At 29.1% G+C, this 22,754-nt stretch overlaps 3 protein-coding genes across 3 annotated transcripts in view; 1 reads left to right on the top strand and 2 right to left on the bottom strand.

The window, feature by feature from the left end:
- The window catches only part of LOC121129797 (neural cell adhesion molecule L1.1), a 297,246-nt gene that overhangs the window by 226,812 nt on the left and 47,680 nt on the right, over window positions 1-22,754 (bottom strand). The gene's annotated exons all lie outside the window — the stretch shown is intronic.
- Window positions 14,815-15,356, top strand: LOC121129188 (cuticle protein 19). The gene is made up of 2 exons (XM_040724869.2): window positions 14,815-14,851; window positions 14,907-15,356. Exons 1-2 carry the CDS (start codon window positions 14,846-14,848, stop codon window positions 15,300-15,302), a joined length of 402 nt encoding a protein of 133 aa, XP_040580803.1. The 5' UTR covers window positions 14,815-14,845; the 3' UTR covers window positions 15,303-15,356.
- LOC121129230 (pro-resilin) lies at window positions 20,624-21,210 on the bottom strand. The gene is made up of 2 exons (XM_040724939.2): window positions 21,151-21,210; window positions 20,624-21,075 (listed from the first exon to the last, which is right to left on the bottom strand). Exons 1-2 carry the CDS (start codon window positions 21,154-21,156, stop codon window positions 20,680-20,682), a joined length of 402 nt encoding a protein of 133 aa, XP_040580873.1. The 5' UTR covers window positions 21,157-21,210; the 3' UTR covers window positions 20,624-20,679.

Genomic DNA, 22,754 nt, shown 5'->3' with positions numbered 1-22,754 from the left:
TATGTCACAAAATCCCTTCACAAACTCGAAACCAAAGTGGTTTTCCTCTACTCTAGGTACATGCTTATTATTTACAAATAACAAGACTGCAAATACACTGGAGAAATATTATATATATATGTCCTCTCGCCACTTATTCGATAGTTGTTTTAGGGAGGTTGCTTTTTTAAGGCAGCAGAATTTACATTATTGATCGCTTTTGGAGTGATGATATCTCGGAGGGACTGGCTCATAAAGATAGACACGGCAGTCGATGAAAATATTAAGTTGGACTGCATGATAACAGATTTCCTATTATCATTTGATCAACATAAACAGAGCAGTATCCGTCCTTCTTTATTCGAAGTAGTACAGAATTAGGACAAGCTCTATCAGTCCTTGGGACGTTTCTTAAGAAGTTGAGTGCCGTCATCAAGGACCGAACAATTGAAGTTTGAGGAAAGATAAGCCGGACAGATCCGGGCCAGACCAAGGTTGAACTGGATGGAACTGCAGTTTTCAGTCCTGAATAAGGATAGTGTTAGACTCAGAATAAAATTGTGGATCTACATCGTAGAAATTACACCCTATATGTCTTCCTATATACGGAGTGGGATTTGTGTTTATTACCTTCCTCTCACGCCTCCTTGCAGTTGATCTAATAAAACGTCATGACAGCTATACTGCTCTCCTCCAAGCCATTTTTATGATTGTTAAGGTGGCTTAGTTAATTTTTTGTTTTTTTAACATACTGTTGAATTATATTCGTATATTTCATCTTTGGAAATGTCTTTAATATTATGTTTAGAGCATTTTTGTTTAGTAATAACTTGTTAAATTATAAATAATCTATCCTTTGCAGGAGGGTCTTTCATTTTATCTATTTTAATAAAACAGGGAAACAATTAGGGGATTAAGGGGAACAATTAAAACAATAATCTATTAGCGCAGAATACCGTCAGTTTTTCTCTTAGTCATATGAATTCTGACATATCTAGGATTATGTTATTTTGGGACTGTTATCGATCAGAGTCATTTTTTGTCCTTAAAGCAATCATCAAATTGAAAGTTTGAGTTATAAAACTTATCTAAAAGTGGTATTATTGCAAAAGTGTTTTTATTAATTCTGTATCTTGTTCTAAACTCGATATATTTCCATTTTTAGGCTGAAAAATGATGAAAAACAACACATTTAATGGTTTCAAGTTTTTTCTAGATTAAATATATTTTGACGTATATATTATAGTAGCAAAGGGTTACCCGCCGTTGCTCCGGTATAGGAGGGAGCAGGATATCAAATTGACAATTGTCAATGTTATTTTTCTTAATTTTTATATCCCATCGTACGGGTGAGTATTATAATAATAATGATGCGCCTGTATAATATCAATATGTTTTATTATGGATTTAAAAAATGTTATAAACTTCAAATAATTTACTAACATACCTGCATGAAAAAATTTGTCCATCTTTGTATTTTTGTCAAAAAAAAATGCCAAAGCGAAATTTGCGAAGAAAATAGCAAAAACTTTTTTTGTACGAATTTTTCACAAAAAAAGGTACAAAATAGCATTGATTCGTATTGTAAAGAAGAAACAATCCTACTAATATTGTTTTCATACTAGCAAAAAAAAATTATACTCTTAAGGTTTAAAATTTTATGTCCAAAATGGCATTTCTTCTGAAAAATTCGTTTGATAAAAAAAAAAATGTAAGAATTAAAAAAATATTCAGAAAATGATTGATATTTCATTGAAGCATCAATTTTTATTGGTCAAATTTATATAGAAACGAATCACCAGAGAAATTTCTTCAAACTTTATACAAATATATAATTTCTTTTATAAAAATTCAAAAATTTTATTATAAATATATAATTTATGTATTTGCCTAGTCTTTTCTTTTTTAATTTGACTTTAGCCACATAGGCTTGTATTGGTTTGTATGACATATTAGTTGACCTAAACATCTACAAGATTTGAATTGTTTTTCATACTGTTTCTATACGACAATATACATATATGATGTTTATTCTTTTCTTTTTTAAACGGTCGATTGGATTGCAATTTCTTCAATATGGATGTATAGATCACATACAGACAGACATATGATGGACTTTGCTTTATTTTTATAGAAGATGTAATTATTATAAATTTTAATTACTCCGTCAGCATGAAACATCGTCAGCCTTCAAATGCGAATTTCATTACAGGGCACATACGCACTCATTAGTCTTTTAGTAATTTTAAGAAATATACGTATTTCAACTGATGACAAATAAAAAAGAAAATTTAAACGTTCTTCATGACCCGGTGATTGGGGACCCTACTTTATAGACAACAAGATTAAATATTCTTCTTTTCATATTCTCTTCTTGATTATGAATAGATAAGCATATAATGTAATGGTTTAAATGTTTTCAATTGCTCACTGATGTTTATATTGCTAAAATATCTATTGATAAGGTGATGAACCATGCGGGTAAGTGCTCGCGTTGGATTTTGAAATATGAATAAATGGCTTCTTTGAAGTTTTCAAAGTTAAAGTAGAAGATGGTATTTCGTAACTTTCGTCTTGTTCTTCAGAATTTGTTTAAAAAAAAACACAACAACATTTTTCGATTGTGGGTAGACGTACATGTAATTTAAATATATGATAAAACTTTGTATATTACTCGTTGGATATTTACATATTTGAGAGTTCTTAACTTTTTGGTGAGACTTGAGCGTAGAGAAACAATTCCTTTATATTGTACATACTCGTAGATCTAAACACATTACTTTTCTTTAAAAAAATCATTCAGACAACTATATATGTATATAACATTGTTTCGTCTACATACAAATATGGAGACTACAGATACGTGTTCATAAATTCATATATTTTTATTTCAACTTTTTACATGTATTTTTTTTTTTTTTTTTAATATATATATATATATATAAACCTCTCAGGGGAAAACATATAGAGAACAGGAGTTTTTAGCAGACAAACTTTACAATTATTAATATATATTGTTAAATACACAAATTCATATATATATATATTTTAATATTATACGCACAACCCTTTCTTTTTGGTAGTTATAATTTCTCATTTGTCTTTGAAGTAGGTTTTTGATAAAATTTCAAAATATTTTGATAATCATTCATTATATACAAAGTCTCTATCAAAACATGTTAGAGACTAGAGCGACAGTGTCGGTATAGCACCTCGCGTTACGGACTGCTGGTATCACATGCAACTCAACCTGTTTTCAAGTTATAAAAATTAATAGATTTGCCTATAAAATTATTTCAAAAGATTTAATGATCTTTCAAAATTAAGGTTTCACGAATAATATTAAATGCATACTAGAGAGTCACGGTGGTACAGCACCTCCTTTCACGGGCTAGCGGTATCAAAAATGAATCCCATTTTACTCTCAAAACAGTCTAAAAGAATGATGTTTGAGTCGGTTTGGACTAATATAGATACAATACAAGTATTAACTTCCTCAAAAACAGCAAAGGAATAAATTCCGTCTGAATACATGTTTGGATAAGTAAAAATCGGTGGATGTAAAAATGATTCCACCGTCTACTGAGACACCATAACCTTTTTTAGGATAATTTTAAAGACAATGGCACTAAAACTATGTCTACATTTAGTATTTACATACTTTAAATAATACTTTTTTTTTTGGAAGGCATGGGTTTAAAAATAAATTTGATAATACTTTACGACAAAGTCAAAATGCTATGAAAAATGAATGGAATCGCTATAGCTCATGGACATCACGATTGGGATTTATTCTCTTGAGGTTGATGTGTCTACGTTCACACCACGGCGATTCCTAGAGAAAGAAATATACTTTATGTATATGGATTTCACCAAAAGATTCATAGGTTAGATGGAGTAATTGTAATACTATAATGTTTCCTTATGTTTAATCAGTGCAACTCCATCAAAAAAATGATACCATCGTCGCTGTAGAATTAAGGTGTCATGAATTAATAATTATTATCATGAAAAGTTCAGAATATGTGTATAATTTAAACTGTTAAATTATGTGTATGCTGAAGGTATTTTCAACTCACATGGTTATTTTCTGTATATCAAGTATGAATAATGGTTGAAGGACATAACGTCAAAGGAAAAAAAGCAACATCTAAATACAAAAATTTGGAAAGAAGCTCTGAAATATATCAATTCGTAAGTGTTGATTGTACTCTCAAATATCCCTGTTGTTTCTTTGGATGATTCCTTATTAGTGCCTCTTTAGTCAAACTTTCACGTAAATCCTTTAGATATTCCTCATCCAGAAGATGTTCAACCTCACCTTTTACCTCCATGCTCGAGAGCCCGAAAGTATCAACCATCACTCTTTTTATCCTTGCGGAAGATGATAACCCATATCGGATTAATATGGATTTATTCGCTCCCTCATAAGTGAGATTCTCCTCACTAATAGGAATAATATTGAAAACTTCTCCCGGCAATGCTGATGTCATAAGACTATATTTAACTTTGGTATGACAAATCCCCCTAGACGCAAAATCAAGTTCAATTCTCCGGAACCAGTTCTCAACATCCGAAGAACAGAACCTAGGAAGGCGGAGTTCCGCGACGGCCATTGCTAAATTTGCCTCTTCTGTTTTAATCGACTATGCTTGTTTTTGGAGAGACACAGGTGGTGAAGTCTGCTTTCAGGGCATTTTTCGAACCACGTCGGGGTCACCAATGTAAAGTATTCAAAGTTCAAATATCTTCTGATTATATTTTAGATAAATAATAATAATAACAAGAAGAAAAAGAAGAAGAAGTGATCAACTTGATCAAATCAAACTTTGTTTTTGTTTTTGTCTCTGTTTATTTATTTTTTAGTTTGTTTACCTGTTGGTCACCAGAATTACGGAAAAAGTTACTTATGATTTTGATCATACTTGATACCATTATTATAAATATATTGTAACAGTAAGAGTTTATTAAACTTTGAGAGGAGAAAGTAGCACAAAATGTTAAAGATACATCATTGAGCATAACATTAATCTAATAATATTAAAAGTTGATCCTTTCAAGATGTCTTAAGTAAGGAAATTTTAGGGATTACGCCTTTTCAAATTAAAAAACAAACGCTCGGTATCTCAAAAACTGAGAGTATAATGTATTTTTATAAATAAAAAATCTTTTTTTTTTTTTGGATTGGAAATATTGTAGATACATATAGGTATATGAAGTGTTTTCAAATTTATCACATAGATTTACTTTCTTATAATAAAATTTGACATAATTTAAAGAGTTTTATTTTCAACAATACAAAACTAAGAATTTATACTTGTATATTGCTTCAGGGAGTTAATTTTTGTGAACCCTTAAGAAGAAAATGTGCAAAAATATTGGTTTGTATGTAAACTGCTATTTTTTTTTATTATTTTACTAAAAGATTTTACAGAACATATAATTTACTTAAGTTATAAGATAAATTGCATTTTGAATACAAAAAAGTGATACCTAATACTAATACTAAGGTTATTTTATTCATTAATATACAATATAAAATAAGTCGTGTCCTACACCCCCTTTTATTATCGGACCTTAAAAAAGGTCCAAATTTTAAAACATCCTCATTCTCAATAATCTACATAATAGTGATGCATACAAAGAATAAATATATTTCCTTAAAACTTTAAGTTTTATGCATCTATTTAAGTTATATCTATACTTTTCTACCTTTAGTGTAGAAAACCTTTTAAACTTATTACGACTGGAATGAATAAATATTGGGGTTTATTTATGTTATAAACCCCGGATAAATATCAAGCTACAGTTATGTTTCAGAAATTGCAATCAAACAACAAAGCATCAAAGTACGTTGTAGACCAAGTAGTGCAGAATAACTTTCTTTTTTATTATGCGTGGAAATGAAACTGTAGAAATTTGCTGCATGATGGGTGTGGTTCTTTTCTATAGGTGAGATTCTAAAGTTTTCTTGGATATACGAGTAGGTATGGTTAGTAGCTATCATGCGTTGTAGAAGCGAGGAACGTGAGTTTGCCGTCGAACATAAATATTGCAAAATAAATAATTTGACAAAATATATTATTAAATTAAACTAATTGCAGTTTAGATAGTGAGTTTTATTGGTACAATATATAAAAATGAGATAATTGCTTCATTTTTTTAAATACAAAAAGCAATTTATTCACTTAATTTGAGATTTCCAATTTATTTTAACGCAAATAACTCAACGGATATTCATACTACAAGTTAGCAAAAATTGATGCCATCACATCCGGGTCTCATGCAATAATTTTGAGTAAATGCCGTTTGTTCGAATAATTGAAATAATTACCAAATCATCCTCACTTATAAAGTAAATATATTGCAAATTAAATTTCTCATTTTTTTTTCTCCATAAAACAAACATATTCCTTCAATGAAAAAATTTTCCGACAAACAAAAAAATGAAAATATCTTTATTTTTTTAAATACAGACGTTGAGTTTATTTAGTGTATGGGCAATAACAAAAGTCACCCATCTCATTTGATTTTCAAAACTTTGATTTTAAATGTTTATTAATTATCATTATGAAACACAAATAATGGATAATGTTTCTGACAATAGAATTGTTTAAATTTTCCTAATTAGCTTCTCCAATTTGTCATATCAGGGAAAATTGAAATAATTTTTTTTTGAGGGTTTCATTTACTTATAAATAACAGAAACATTAATATTTTTAGGCGTTCATAATTGAGTATAAGCGAAAAGTATGAGAAAAACTTTTTAATCGACATTTATATGATAAACATTCACCTTCTTCTTCACAAGTTTATTGTCATATATATAGAAATAAAAAAAGTATTTATTTTAGACAAACTATAAAATCATTTACAAACATTTTGCATGTCAAACACTTCATTCTGTACAGATACTTTTATCCTCAAGACAACGTATTATATATAAATTTACTCAAGTTTGTTTGTCTGTCTGTGGATGACTCATTTTTTAGTGTAGTCTTAATATAATTCTAACTGTGTGCCTACTTGGTGTTGCAAAAAATAACTCTGTAGCAACGAAGTGTGTGACGCTCTACGCCTGAAATTATAAAAAGAAGAAAAAAGCTTTATATCTCTCAACACAAAATGGAAGTACTCATAATATGATGAATAAAGAAGTACTTGTGACTGTGTTTACAATTTTGAATAGTTTATTAAAAAATTTATTTGAATATTGTTGATCACATCTTTAATCTGCATGCTGACTATAATGATATAAATTATAGTTAATGTCGTTAAAAAAGAAAGCTTCCAGTTAATTTTAGTGTAGGATCAGTATTTTTATATCTCGTAATGAAAGATATTACTGTATACATATATTTTGAGCTGTTGATTTATTGAATTACCTGATCTACAAATTTGATTACACTGTGCAATGAAGGGAGTATGTAGATTATTTTTCTGTAAAATGAGATCCTCTTTAGTTTTTAATTTATGTAATTGGTTAGATTGCTAATATTTTGATACATGATGTTTGATGATTATTGTACCTATATAATTAAAAATAGATTTATTGAAGAATAAACATGCACTTACAATCTTATATACCTTAATGCATGTTAATTTGTTTCATGGGACGTATTATAAATGAAGCCATTGCTATGTAAGTGAAAAAAAAGTATGTTTCTACTTATAAAGTAATGGTCAGTATATTTTTATTAATGAATTTCTTTCAAGGAACACAAACGAAAACCCTGCATGATCTAATAAGTTCAACTTAATCGAAAAAAATATTACCCTTTGAGTGTGAATATGTGTATATGAATTAATCTAACTGGTAAAATAAAGTCTGACTCTTTGTGACCTCATGTTTCAGCACCATTACATGCAGGTGAGTTTATTCAATAATTTTTTTATCTTCTTTCTCTATTTAAATTTTAGGTTAAATCTCATACTTTATTTAAACGATACTAAAAACTAAAAAGGGTTGATTTTGCTACTTTAATCTTTGTCCAGTAACGCCCGTTATATAACTACAATTAAAATATTAAAGAGTTATAGTAAACCACCAGATCAGAAAAATTTGCAAAAATGTCGAGCTCATTAGCAATTAAAGATTCCCAATTTATTGAACTTTTTAACTTTTTTTGGATCCGCTTGAATCAATTTTTCCTTGTGTTATTCTGATAATGGCTTCTACTTTCAGTGGCATATGAAGTTGCGGATCCATGAACACTACCAAGTCTGTTTTTAGATCCTGACTTGTGTATTGTCTTTTATTTTTTGTTCACATCGGACATCTTTTATATTATTATAAGAATAGACTTGGCTTTATAATTCCTTTAACAGACAATAGCTTAAAGAACATTAACAACAAACTGATATACATCTTATGAATTAAAATACATTAAAATCACTTATATTTGGTAATTTTGACTCAAAAATGTTTTTTTTTTCTTCAATGCTTTAAGGACCATAGTCGATATAAAAATGCATATCTCATTGTTTTACTAAGACACAGCTGAAAATAGATTGACCAAATCAAAAAAATAACCTTAAAAGTCTTTAATGGATATTGTACAATGTACATACGATTAATTACAGAGTGGGTATATAAAATCCGGAAAAATTTAAGTAAAATGTAAATTTCAAATTTATTCCCAGAATTAATAATGCAATTCTCTAATATTTTTCACTTACACAGAAGGGTAAATAGTGAAGTCAATTACTCAAACCAATCACTTCCAGCTTCAATTATATCCTCCAGACTTGCCCTGAAATATGTGAAGCATTGATAACAAAACTCCTTGTACATGTTGGCCATTGCCTTGAGAATGGAAGCTTTTAAAAGCCAATAGCCCCGCACATAATAGTCCAAGGGGCTCAGATCCGGTGAACTTGGAGGCCACATGCCCAATCATTTTATCGTGTTTTCCATTACTTTAATCAGTTATTAGCCAAAACGATTATGAGTCTTCCTTGCAGTTGTTCCCAAACCATTAAACTCTTTGAAGGCCTTGTCAACATCGTTAAAGTTGACTTGGGCAGCTTTTAAAACTCAATAGTCTCCTAAGGGGTACACACAATACGGAGGTACACAAATTATACACATGGCCCTTATCAATACACTTTCATAAACAAAGGTCTCAGGCTTACCAAAATATTGAAGTCTAATTTTTGTACAGATTTAAAATTCCCCCTATATTTATTATGTATATACGCATTTTTTCATTCTTCCTTCTTTTTGACCAAAAAACCACTACTTATAGAAAAAAAGAAAACAAATAACAATTAATTGGCCAAAAACAGATGAAAAAAAGACTGTTTGCTATTTATGAAAGGAGTTTTCCTTCATTAAAGACAATGTATCATATATTTTAATTCTTATCAGGTTCTGTGTTATTTGAATTTGAGATTTAATATGTTTTTCAATAATTTACAATAATATTAATCAGCAAATCAATGTACGTAATACTAAATGTACCATTAAAGATCTAAAGATTAATTTTTTTATTAATCTCACTGGGATTTTTTTTTGGTCACATTACATACATTCAAAAAGCGTATCTTTACATATATATATTAAGTGTATTCTGTAAAAAATATTAAGTGATATCGTTTATAAATATTGTATGTATATACATCTAATGTTTTGTTCATTAAATAAGCCAATTAAGATATTTACTATAAGTGTGCATGTATGGAAAACAAATCTATTTTTATAGTTTTATTATTTTGTAAAAGAAATATCCTATGTTTTTTGCAGCCCGTTTATTTTACAAGTATTTATAAACAAGTATCAGAAGATTGAAAAGTTCAAAAGAATAACTTTGTAGATTTTTAATTGTGTTTAATTAAACAACAAGAGTTTCTCATTTCCCCAGAAGTTGTCCTTCAGCGAGGGATTCAAACCCCAATTTATGTAAAATCTGGGTTAAAATTGTAAATAATAAATACTTTAAAATTTAAAAATCATATATTTTTAGAAAAAAATATTTGATTTTATGGTATTGACAAAAGATGAAAAATAAATTCATCTTTCCTACGTCAGAATTTCTTGGCTTCGTTTTTAGGACTTTCGTTAGCCATCATTTTCTTCGATGTACAGTGTGTATAAGCAAATCTTCCTATTTTTGATAGTAAGATTTAAATCAGCTTCATCAAGAACAACATGTACATAGTATTACGTGTATTTTTTTAATTATAATTATTCGTTATAATATCAGCACTTATTTATAAACATTTCCTTTATCGTAGCCCACCATGGCCTCCAGTTTGAGCAAAAAGGCCTTAAACATATTGATGACATAGTAATTTGAAACATCAGGACTTTGCAGGCCTCCACGAAGCCACCCTATTCCATAGTCCAGTAGTATGTAAGTCCAGTGATGAGGGCCACAAGTTGGAGGCCATAAATCGGTAAGGTGTTCCTGGCACCAAGCTTGATTTCTTATGGAGTTGACCACTTCTACAGAAATAAGACTAAGCCTCCAGCTTGCTCCATTCCTGATAGTCCCCTTGTAGATGTTGAGGTCATCTGCCAACACTATCTTGCTAAAAATTGGCAAGGATTTAATTTCAAAGGCCTCAGTGGTCAAGAAGTTTTCAGTTGCAATCTTGCTGTATCTTCTAATTCCCGTCTTCCTGGAAAGGCTGTTACCGCTGTTAATAAGTCTCTTGGCCTCGAACAGAGTTCCCAATGTCTGTAACCTGTTTGATCGAGTGAAGGGTGCAGAGAAGATTAGCAATCTCTTGCTTTTTTGCCTCCATTCTCTTTTGTTGCTGACGTATTCCAACCAATAATACAGCATATGAAAGCTAATAAATATTTTTACTACCCAAGATCAATTTCAAGTAATAATGGCTTCATGGGAACTCTAATGAGCGCGGTAAAATTTGCTTACGCACATTTTACGTAATTTCATTAACCAATAAATCGATGGGGGGTTAGGTGGGGAATCTTTAATATATATTCGGTTTTTCATCGAACATAATAAATAACATTAAGAAGAATATTTAATGCAACAATTTCTCAGGAATTTCTCGTAGGTATAAAAATATCAGGAAAAGGGATCGCAAGAGATAATATTTATAAATATTTTTACATCTAAATCTTAATAAACTTAACTTCGAATATGAAATGTATTTGTACAAATATTGATACTTTTTTGTAAACTAAATAACTTATTATCATGTATTTTAATAAATTGATAATTTTATCTAATATTTACATTAAAAAAAAAAATGAATATATAAATCCCTAATATAAATGCAATCATTAAATTAAATGTTTTAAATTCATTGTACATATATTTCTTATTTAAAAATAAATACTGAGATGAAACGTAATTACATTAATAATTGAAAATACCTTTATATTTATCTATCAAAGACAAGATAAATAATACACACCCAAAAACATTTGAGTGTATATAAAATCCTTTGATACTTCCTTTTCTTATGTTTTTTTATTCTTTTTCTTATAACGAACTAAATATAAAAGTAAACGATGCTCATTGCTTGACATTAATTTCATCAACACATAGTACATACGCAAAATCAAGGTAAAACATATATGTTATACAGTTTTTATAATTAAATAAATCTATGTAGAGATTTATTTAAATATAAAAACTGTATATAATTGTTTACTATCTTCTCCGTCTTAGTCCTGATTGCCATTACCTCTAGTCAAGGATATCATCCTACACCCTCTTATGAACAACCTGCTCACTATGCCTACAACTATGGAGTAGTGGATGACTACTCTGGAAACAACTTTGGACAATCCGAGTCCCGTGATGGTGATGCCACTTCTGGAGAATACCATGTTCAATTATCCGATGGTCGTCTTCAAACAATCAAATATCATGTGGGAGATGCCTACACTGGTTATGTAGCCGATGTCACCTACAGTAGATCCCCTTCCTATAGGCCATCACCGATTCACCACACCCCCACCCCTATCTATCATCATGCAACTCCCCTTTATCACCATTTGTTTTCTCTCCATCACAAAGCAGATACTTTGTTTTGTCACTTTTAAATTATTTATTTTTTGTCTACTAAATTTATTACTGCAATAAAGTGTTGAAAACTGCTTATGAATAAATAATTTTATCTCAGGTTTTGACAACATAAAATATATACAATATATAGGTATGCCTCGAATACTGGCACTTTTAATCTTTGTGGTTATAATAGATATATTAATCGCTATTGCTGAGAATGGATCTAAAACATTAATTATATACATAGGGCTATAAAATATTATATTTGACAAATGAAATATTATTCCCCACTATTTAAAACATGTAGTGTTGGTAATTTTATACTGTTTTGTAATATTGGTAAAGATTTCTATAGAATTATATTTATTAATACAACTTAAAGTTGTTTTGACTCTTATTAAGAAAATATATTTCAGAAATAGAATCAATACTGAATAGGGCATGAAAATTTGGGCACTTAGAATTTTAAACTTCAACAAGATATAATATTTTTTATTATGCCCTCACAAATTTAATTTAATATAAAGTTGAATAATTTACAATGAACATTTATTAATAAAATATATAATATTCAGTAAATTAATGAGATTTCAATAAATTAAAAATGATCACAAACTATATTGACAATTATTTTATGCAAATAGTTGCATAAATAAAGGGATGAATGAAAATCTAGAAAGTTGTTATCATATCTTTTCCACATTTCCTTTCCCTCATGGACTTGATGTACACTTAATGTCAATTACAGTCTAAAGTACACCTGACACAGTTATCTCTACAACACTTCCTGCACAGTTCATAAACACACTTTTTTCCCTTAGGATTTGAACATGTTTCAGAAGGCTTCTCATCGTCAAATGTTTTATTAGAATTTTAATTTAGTTGTTTCAATTTCTTTTTGGACAGTCGATTCTCACCTCCCTCAGTTCCAAATTATCTTTTCAAATATGTTTTGTTAGACATTTTTGCCATTTCATTTAACGCTTTCCTTTTCTCCAGGTTAACCTGTGGTTAAGGTTGAACATAAGGATGACATAACCATGGAAATGATTTATGATCTTCTCCGTGCCAGGGATTCTCTGTCGAACTCTCGTGAAATTAAATTTTTTTTTTAATGATTTGAACAGTATTTTTTAAGTCCTGGACAGATTATGCTATTTTTTCTCTTACGTCATAGTTCACTCATATTTTCAGAATGGCATGTAAGATTTTTTGGGTCTTGGAGACAAAGAGAAAAACAAAAAGGATTCTTAGATAAAACTACCACGACAAAATCATCTACTCAATGCCAACTTAAGGACTTTTAAGATAGGAAACCTCTATCTATTTGTTAGCATCTGCTTGCTTCTAATTCCCAGAAACAAGTATTTCAGACTTTTATATCTCAACACTATATATTTTCAATATTTTGATGTGAAAAACGAAATTTGTCGGCAGATGAATTATATTCCAAGAGTAGAATCCCATTGTATCAAAGCTTCTTTTATGAAGGATTATGCTGATGTCTCTTTGTCAATCCCCAAACTTTACAAACTATGTTGGGAGTAGTGTATTATTAAGGGAATACAGTGCGTTTCAGAGTTTTTCTTCACGGAAATAATATTTAATGAAAATAATTAAATGTCACATGATGTTCGAGGCTAAAAAATTACACAGACTGATGAAAGACATAGAGAAATGGGCTGAGCGTGAGAGTAGTGGAAATACATGACCGGAAATGACAGTTTCTAACTTCAAAGTTTAACAAGTGACAGAAACTCAAAAAAATAGTATTGCTTCCATTAAATATAAATTTTATTATTCAATACAAACCAGACAGCACAATTTCATACTGAATTTAAGTTATTTTGCATGCAAAAATGTTCTATTTAGTAAATACATTTTATAAATTTTGTATTTATAACTATAAAATATAGTTAAAAAACACATAATCTAGTGTCTAGATGATGTTTATAATGTTAGCAAAATTTGAATCTCTTAGCTTCAATATTGGCAAATATATAGTCACCTAGAGATCAAAAGTAAAATGCATCAGTTCAAAGTTTTTTCCAGATAATATGCTTTCGTAAATGGTCAACGGTATACTGAAAATGCATCTAGGTTATGGTATATATGAGAGAACAATAACAAAACCAATTGAAACAGTTCTGCATATTCGATGCTACATGTATACACCTGCAATTTTTCAATAATACAACTACATTAATATTTCTTTGATAAAAAAAATATATTATATACATCAGGGATCCTTAAATATGGAGCACTTTGTCATTGTTTTTTATACAAAAAGATAGGGCCTTGCTTTATTAATATAAATATTATTAAAAATGATATTTTGTAACTTTTCATAAAATTCTGTCATATGAGGATTCGTTTTTTAACGAATTCATAGACTCATAAAAAGTATTGTATTATTATGATAGATAAAAAAAATAAGAGTTTTTTATGTCATCTATAAATTTGAAGGTAGTTAGTAATTTTAACAAGTATAATTTAGAACAATATGAAGGTGTTGTTATAGGATGAAAATTGCCAAAAATTATTTTAATATAACTTGATAAAATGTCATCAAATATTTACTAATCAAAATGAACTCGAAATATTTTCATTTATAAAAAAATTAATTCAATGTAGTGATCTATTTCCAAAAACAGATTTTACTATGAAATTTAAAAATTTATTAGTCTTTCTATAGAATAGTACTGAAGGGTATTTCGATGTACCCAACGGAAATGTTGTAATGTTAAGAAAACGCCCTTTATATTTATTAAAACAACAAAATGAGCGTTTAAAAAAAACATATAAATAAGTACATCTATACTTCTCAACATCAGTAAACGTACGACTCCAATTCATTTCAAACATATCACCCAAACATGAAGGTAATTTAATCATTCAACATTAATTCAGATTACCTATTTACTTCTTTTCTATCAGATCCTCCTCGCCTTCTCAGCACTTATTGCCCTCACCTCTGCTCAAGGATATCATCCTACACCCTCTTATGAACAACCTGCTCACTATGCCTACAACTATGGAGTAGTGGATGACTACTCTGGAAACAACTTTGGACAATCCGAGTCCCGTGATGGTTATGCCACTTCTGGAGAATACCATGTTCAATTACCCGATGGTCGTCTTCAAACCGTCAACTATCACGTAGGAGATGCTTACACTGGTTATGTGGCGGATGTCACCTACAGTGGAACCCCTTCCTATGGCCCAGCGCCGATTCACCACACTCCCATCCCTATCCACCACCATGCAGCTCCCATTCCTCACCATCCCCTTCCTCTTCATCACCAAACAGGTCCTTTTTTTCATCACTTTTAAATTATTTATTTCTTGTAAACTTAATTTATTGTGACAATAAATTGTTGAAAACTATACTTGCATTGGTAAGACTTTATAAATAAAATGTTAAAATTATCATTTCAATATACATACGAGGTTTGTTTGAAAAGTTCCCGACCTAACAAAGATACAAGATTTTGTTCGGATTTTATTTTTGTTATTCAAGATAGTCTCCTTGTACTTCTATACACTTCTTCCAGTGATTCTCCCATCTCTTATATCCGTTCAAATCCTACTCAGCGTTTTTCTCTGCAAAATAATAATTCACGAAACACTTTTTTTTTGGCTCAATAACTCTGACTGGGATTGATTTAGACGTACAATAATTTTCTTTGAATCTATTTCAATGAAAAAAAATGTGGAATTTGGTATTGTAGGATATTTTTCATTTTTCATTTTATTCCTCTTAACAGAAAACAACGATCAAACGTAATTAGATATGATATTTCCGTACGAGAGTCCGCTGTCATTGCTACAAATGTTTTAATTTATTACAAAGTTACTACACCACAACAAAAAAAAAAAAAAATATTATCAAAAGGTAAAATTGGTATAAAATTTAAAAATATATTAGAGAAAATCAAGAACTAAAATTAGATTCAAATAAGCCAATTGAGTGTATTTTTATAGGCGATCGGACATAACATATGTCATTGTTAGATTATTTGCATTATATATATGTATGTGTAGAAACAGCATAAAAATATCCTGGAAATACTTTTTGTGAGAACCTATTCTGTAAAATTAACTTTTTTTACAAGATTCTGTTATATAAATTATAATAATAATATTTTGGAATAATTAATTGAGAGTCCCCCCCCCCTCCCTATTCAGGATTATATTTGTATAATAATGTATTATTAAGCTATTTTCCTTACGTCACTTTTGATTTCTTATACGAGATGTTGGAATAGAAAGAGAAATGAAAAATATATCAAATTCAAAGGGAAAGTTGAACATGGTCTACTCTTAATGACTTATCACAAAATAAAGGAAGAAAGAAGATCCAATACATATTTACTTGTTTAAGTCGAGTGATGGAATTCAATTTATTATCAAGTATTTAATGTAATAATGGCATAAACATCAAATTGCGCGGCTTTTTATTGATAAAACTCATACTAGACAATATATATTATCAAAAACTGTACACTTTTTACAATACTATTATTTTACCAGAATAAAAATATATTTCAAGGTTAAGTGTAATTTTATATCCACAAAAATTATTATAGTAATTTCTTATTCAGTAAAAATTGCTTGAAAAAAAAACCAAGAAGTTTTCTCCTTTTTCGCTTTAAAATTCTAGGATCTTTTATACGACCTCTACACATATCAACTTTGTTATGTGTTTATTTATTATAAATAGCGTAACTTGTGGAAATTATAACGTTCACGGCTTAGAATTTGACAATAAATTTGGTAAAATAAGCACAACTTTCCACCTTCGTGAAATATCTAAAAGTGTCGAACTAATGATCAATTTTATCTTTATCGCATTACGAAAATGATTATGCCAGTAATTGCAGATATATATGTATATTCTTAAAATGAAAATCGGCATTGTTCCACATTCAAGATGGATCACAACGGCAAGTCGTTTCCTATGACTCTACATCTCAAAGAATGGTTGACTGGAGAAGAAGCAAAAAAGTTGCACGCTATGGTTGAGTTTATAATGAATTTTTACTTCCATATGTGCTTCAAAATTGTAGAAAAGGAGATAAAATTTTATAAAAAGTATATAATTGCCATGAAATCTGCGAGGAAGTGTGTGTGGGATGCTCATTATATCTATGACAGAGTAAAATTAACATCTTATTTGATTTTTTCTACTAAGGAAATTATAAACAATTATTCCAACATAATTTCTTTTCTCAGATTATCCCAAAAAAAAAAAAAAAAACGAAAAAAAAACGAGTAAAATATTTATAATATAAAATAAATAAAAGGTCGTATTTTTACATTATAATATGCAGTTTTCGTGGATTATAAATATAAATATGCATTACAGGTTAGGATGATCGCAGCCTTTTTTACTCTTGCTGGCCATTTGCATAGTCTTGAGGTTTGTTATATTGAGGCTAAATTCCAAATTCAATTAGTATTTTTTTGCAAAAAATCCTTTGTCCCTTATTTTCTCTTTCGGATTATTCCGTCAGGAATAATGTTTCAGCCTTGACAGAAATAACGTCAGCTGTGATCAAAGCAATCAAAACCTACGTAAAGAAGATTAATTTATGTTATACTCAAGCCTACAAATATCTTATTGAAACCGTTACTAGTTTTGCAAAACAAATGAGAAGTTCCTGGAAACCTCCAACCATTGCACTGGGATGAAAAACTCATGGAAACTCTTGAAAATCCTAATTTCTGGGGGGAAAAAATACCCATACTTGTTTCAAGAATTGCCATTGGAGTAAAATTACTTGGTGGTCCTGCATTATTACAAAAAACAATTGATTTATTTAGCTAAATAATAGGAGAGACTCCTTTTAATTCATTGAGTGATTCGAAATGTACAAAAAATGTTAGGGAAATGGTTTTAGGCACAACACCATCGAACACTGGGAAACTATCTGCGGCTTCCATATCTCTTCTACAATTGTTGAAGAGAAAGTTGTTGAAACTTACTTCTAGATATCACATTGGAGAAAGATTACTTACACATTTTTGTGACGCAATGAATATTTAAGTATAAAAAATGCCTGAAGTGTCTTTATTTGGAAGATTTAAAAAAAAGCTTTTGGAATATTAAACCACGAAAGAACAGATGGTTTTATACTCCCAAAATAATACAATTTACAATGCAAATAATTTTTTTTTTGATAGATTCACTTTGCAGAAAGCCTTAAAGTTTGACTATTATAGAAAGGTATATAAAGAATTAAATTCAACTCACACTTGTTTATTTTAGAGACGTATCTCTGAAATTCAAAAAAAATAAAAAATAAAATCTAAGACTAGGGGTTCTTTACATTGCTGGAGGGTAAAAATACTATACTCAATTAAATGGCACTATAGCTCAAATAAATGTATTTCCTCAAGGAACTATTTCTTATCCTGGAAAATTTGAAAAATTAAAATATTTTGTACATTTCTTTGTTAATTGTTAAATTCCTTGGTGGATAACTGCCCAATCTTCAACTTCTTCTCATATCATTGATTTAAATCTAATTCATACTATGCTAGAATGTAAAAATGTACAAGCTTCTGTATTAGGCGTAGCTATTAAGACAATAATGTTGCATTTATAGTTTTTTACAGAAGAATTGGTTTCATTAACATTGTTAAGTGAGTCAATCGATAAAACCGAAAAAATGAATATTCCGAGCAAATTTCTGGAAATAGAAAACACATTGAAATACTGAAACAGACATGGAACTTGGTTTGGAAAACCAAAATTCACACTCGTACCTGGAGAAAATATGACTGATTTGTCAAAATTCATTAAGCCAGATAGTTGGGTATTATTTCGAATATCAAATATCAATTATGATTTTTTAAAGATACTTGTATCTAAATGAAAATCAAGCAATAGTAATATTAATATAAAATTCATCCTGGAAAATATATTTGTTGTAAATAATGCCGCAAAAAGGAAGTGAAGCTTATTAATGACCATGTAGGGACATCAAAAACGAGAAAAACTTTCAAAAACATACTACAAGTAGTCGATAACTGTCGTGATACCAAACCAGCAAAAAATCAGTCGGATGATAATATATAGTACTAATTCTAAGTGATTAAAACCTATATTTAAAGAAAATATAGATTATTCAGATTTGCCAACATAAGATATACTCCAATCCTCACAAAATTATCAAGAGTTGTTTTATAGGATTAAGTCTCAATATTTAAAGAAAATATAAATAATTTCAGAATTGTTAAACAATAAATGTATGTTTATATTATGAAATAAAATGAAAATAATCCAATATGTTTAATCCAAATGTGCCAAAATAAGGTAAAATACAATCTTCACCAAATTTTGATAAGTTGTTCTAAATGTTAAGTATCAAAACTAGAACAAAGACCAATTTCATTCCGTAACTTAACAAAAAAAAAAATTGGGCAGAGCGATCCTCCTATTATAAGTGTCTTATTTGGCAAAAATTAAGAATGAAAGTATATTTTATAATAATATATAAACACCTTGATATCAAAAAATGATATCGAAGAAAGTAAAACTGAGGAGGCACATCAAATTAAATATGCTTAATACGCCGTACCTAAAAAAAATATTTATTTATTGGCCACTTGCTTAGAACTAAAATACTCATACCATGAGAAAAGTTAATGAAAGTTTGTTAGAATATGGTTGAAAAATATTTGTTTCTTCTATAATACTTAAAAGAATAAAGATCCTGTAACTTGATTCAAATTGATAATTTTATAGAAAAATAAACAAAATCTCATTTTGGTTCACATTTTACAGATTTTTAAATCAAAACACATCCAGGAAGGACTTTTTTTTTTAGACGTAGGATGGTTATTTTCTTATTTAAAGAAATAAAAAAATTCAAAATATAATATAGTCTGCAATGCCAAATTCCCAACTTTTTTCAATTCGGTACAGTCTGATATATATGCAATAGTCATATACAGAGTAGTAAATGTACCATAGAATACCTTAAAGGTCCATTCTTATCTTTTATTTTGCTAATTATGCTAATCGATTAATGAAATTGTGGATAAATATACCCACATACATTTTCCTGAACAACTATTCTTTTTAAGAAGTTGGTAGTATTAAAATTTCAACAAACAGACAATAGAGTCTGCTTATACTTTATTCTATACCCTTTGTTAATTACTTTATTTTGAAAAAAAACAAACATACTAAACGAAAACTATAACAAGAAAATAACGACTATATTATTTCTTCATTTAAGGTAGAATAATCTTGCGTGGACAAAAACATATAAATTTTATCGATGCATCATCATAATGAACTAAGTTTTAATTACTTTTACATTAAGGTATCAACTTATATTATGATTGATATTCAAAAGTTTTTGAAAGATATTTAGAGACAACCAGTTGTTAATTTTTTATTAGATATATCGCTATAAATACCTTACTACATAATTTTGATCATTCTAATAAATCTAAATGAAAATTAGAGCAAAAAAATATTTTTATACACATATATCAAATGTGACGGACTGTGAGCACAATACAAACGTTAATTTCAGGCCGAAAAATATACTTTGGTCTTGGCGTATATAAATTTTATTGACTTAAAAAGGAAAAATTTTCTTTTTTAAACATTTCAAATGATGTTTTACTGCACAAAGTGAAATTTTCAACACTTTATTGTCATAATAAATTAAGTTTACAGGAAATAAATAATTTAAAAGTGATGAAACAAAAGACCGTTTTGGTGATAAAGAGGAAGGGGATGATGAAGAATGGGAGCTGCATGGTGGTGGATAGGGATGGGAGTGTGGTGAATCGTTGCTGGGCCATAGGAAGGGGTTCCACTGTAGGTGACATCCGCCACATAACCAGTGTAAGCATCTCCTACGTGATAGTTGACGGTTTGAAGACGACCATCGGGTAATTGAACATGGTATTCTCCAGAAGTGGCATAACCATCACGAGACTCAGATTGTCCAAAGTTGTTGCCAGAGTAGTCATCCACTACTCCATAGTTGTAGGCATAGTGAGCAGGTTGTTCATAAGAGGGTGTAGGATGATATCCTTGAGCAGAGGTGAGTGCAATAAGGGCTGAGAAGGCGAGGAGGATCTAATGAAAGTGAAGTTACGTGCATAGAGGTAATTTTCTTAGTAATAGTAATACAAATTGTGTTTTTTACTTTACCTTCATCTTTACTATGTTGTAGGTATCTATGGAAATGTTCTTTACAAACTGATGTAGAACTCAAATAATCAAATCCTTTTTATATAAATGTTTTTTATATATCTGAGAGACAAACACTCATTTATAGAAATAAGGAAGTCCCAACCTTCAAATGCAATATTTTTTCGTTTTTTTCTAATTAATGATTATAAAAGGGAAGCATGATCTTTAGGTATTCCCTTACTTACCCTATGTTATGTATGTGTCGAGTTAAGAATCTGATACTGTTATTAGTTTTTTCTACGATGATATATTACAAATTAACAACAAATATAAATTTCATTTCTATTGAAATATATCTCTTAACCATAATAATATAATTAATTATTTTATGAATATAATTTGATGCAACAAAATTTGAATATTAATCATATATTTTTATAATTGAAAATTACTGAAAGGTTAATATCTTAATGGCTATTCAATTATTAATTTCAACTTATATACGAATAAAACTGTCGAACTACTTTACTTAAAAGTTGATAAGACATGTGGTGGTTGAATTAAATAGAAGTTATTTTCATGAATAATAATTATTTTTTTAATTCAAAAGTTACATGTTATCTATATTAGTTACTAGATAGTGAAATTATTTGATGAATGAAAAAAAAAAAAAAACAAGGAAAATTTTTTTATTCACTTAATAATGAGAGTATCAAATGTTAAAGAATTTTTTTTCGGTTGAAATTATTTTAGGTTCTTGATCCCTGAAATCACCTGACATTTTTGTTTTTGTCATGGTAAATATTGTTTGTTAATGTATACTTTTTGATATCGAACAACATGATATGTACTCTACTTATTTAATTAGAGCTTCAGAAGAAACAATTACTTCCTTCTTGTCATATATAACTTTAGACTCAATTGACTTTAACATATACATATATTGAGAAGTATATATTAGTACAAATGTTATAGTTAAGCATGAATTTAGAGTATTTTTTCGACCAGTTAAGCAAGGGTAATTGAACTTTGGACTCGAGTGGAACCGAGTATTATAATATCTATAGCCTTAATTACAAAGATCCTTCAGCAGTACAGAATAATCCAATATTGCAACATATTAATGTATCAAAGGTTGATCATAGTCGTCAATTGAGATATTAGGTACTTTAAATTGAGTTCTAGTGGCTCTAGTGATAAGTCAACATTTCTTGCTAAATTTTCAAGATAGATGATGGGATAGGAAAAATTATAAGCCACTTGTTTGTTCAGTCATCTCCTGCATTATTTGTATGTACATAAGTATTAATACAAAAAGATTTAAAAAAAAAATAACGAAATTATCCTTCGATAGGGATTAATTTTATACAAAAACCCAAAGAAAACATGGATTCTTGTCAATACCAGGAGATCCATTGAAATCTGAACACTTTCTAATTCAATAATTATGATGGTTGAGTTTTTAAAATTAATTTACATTCCAATATATTAGAGCATAAGCAATTAGTTACAAAAACTAAACAAACTTGAGGTCCCTAGCTTACGTGCAAGTCGAGAAAATTATACTTGAACGTGATTGACGAATTTCTATTCGCACACTTCAAGTAGTCTGGCGTCTCCAG

This window comes from Lepeophtheirus salmonis, chromosome 14 (genome assembly GCF_016086655.4).
Source record: "Lepeophtheirus salmonis chromosome 14, UVic_Lsal_1.4, whole genome shotgun sequence".
NCBI classification, from domain to species: Eukaryota; Metazoa; Arthropoda; class Copepoda; order Siphonostomatoida; family Caligidae; genus Lepeophtheirus; species Lepeophtheirus salmonis.
Note: the sequence above shows the minus strand (reverse complement) of the source record. Positions and strands in the feature narration are given on the sequence as shown.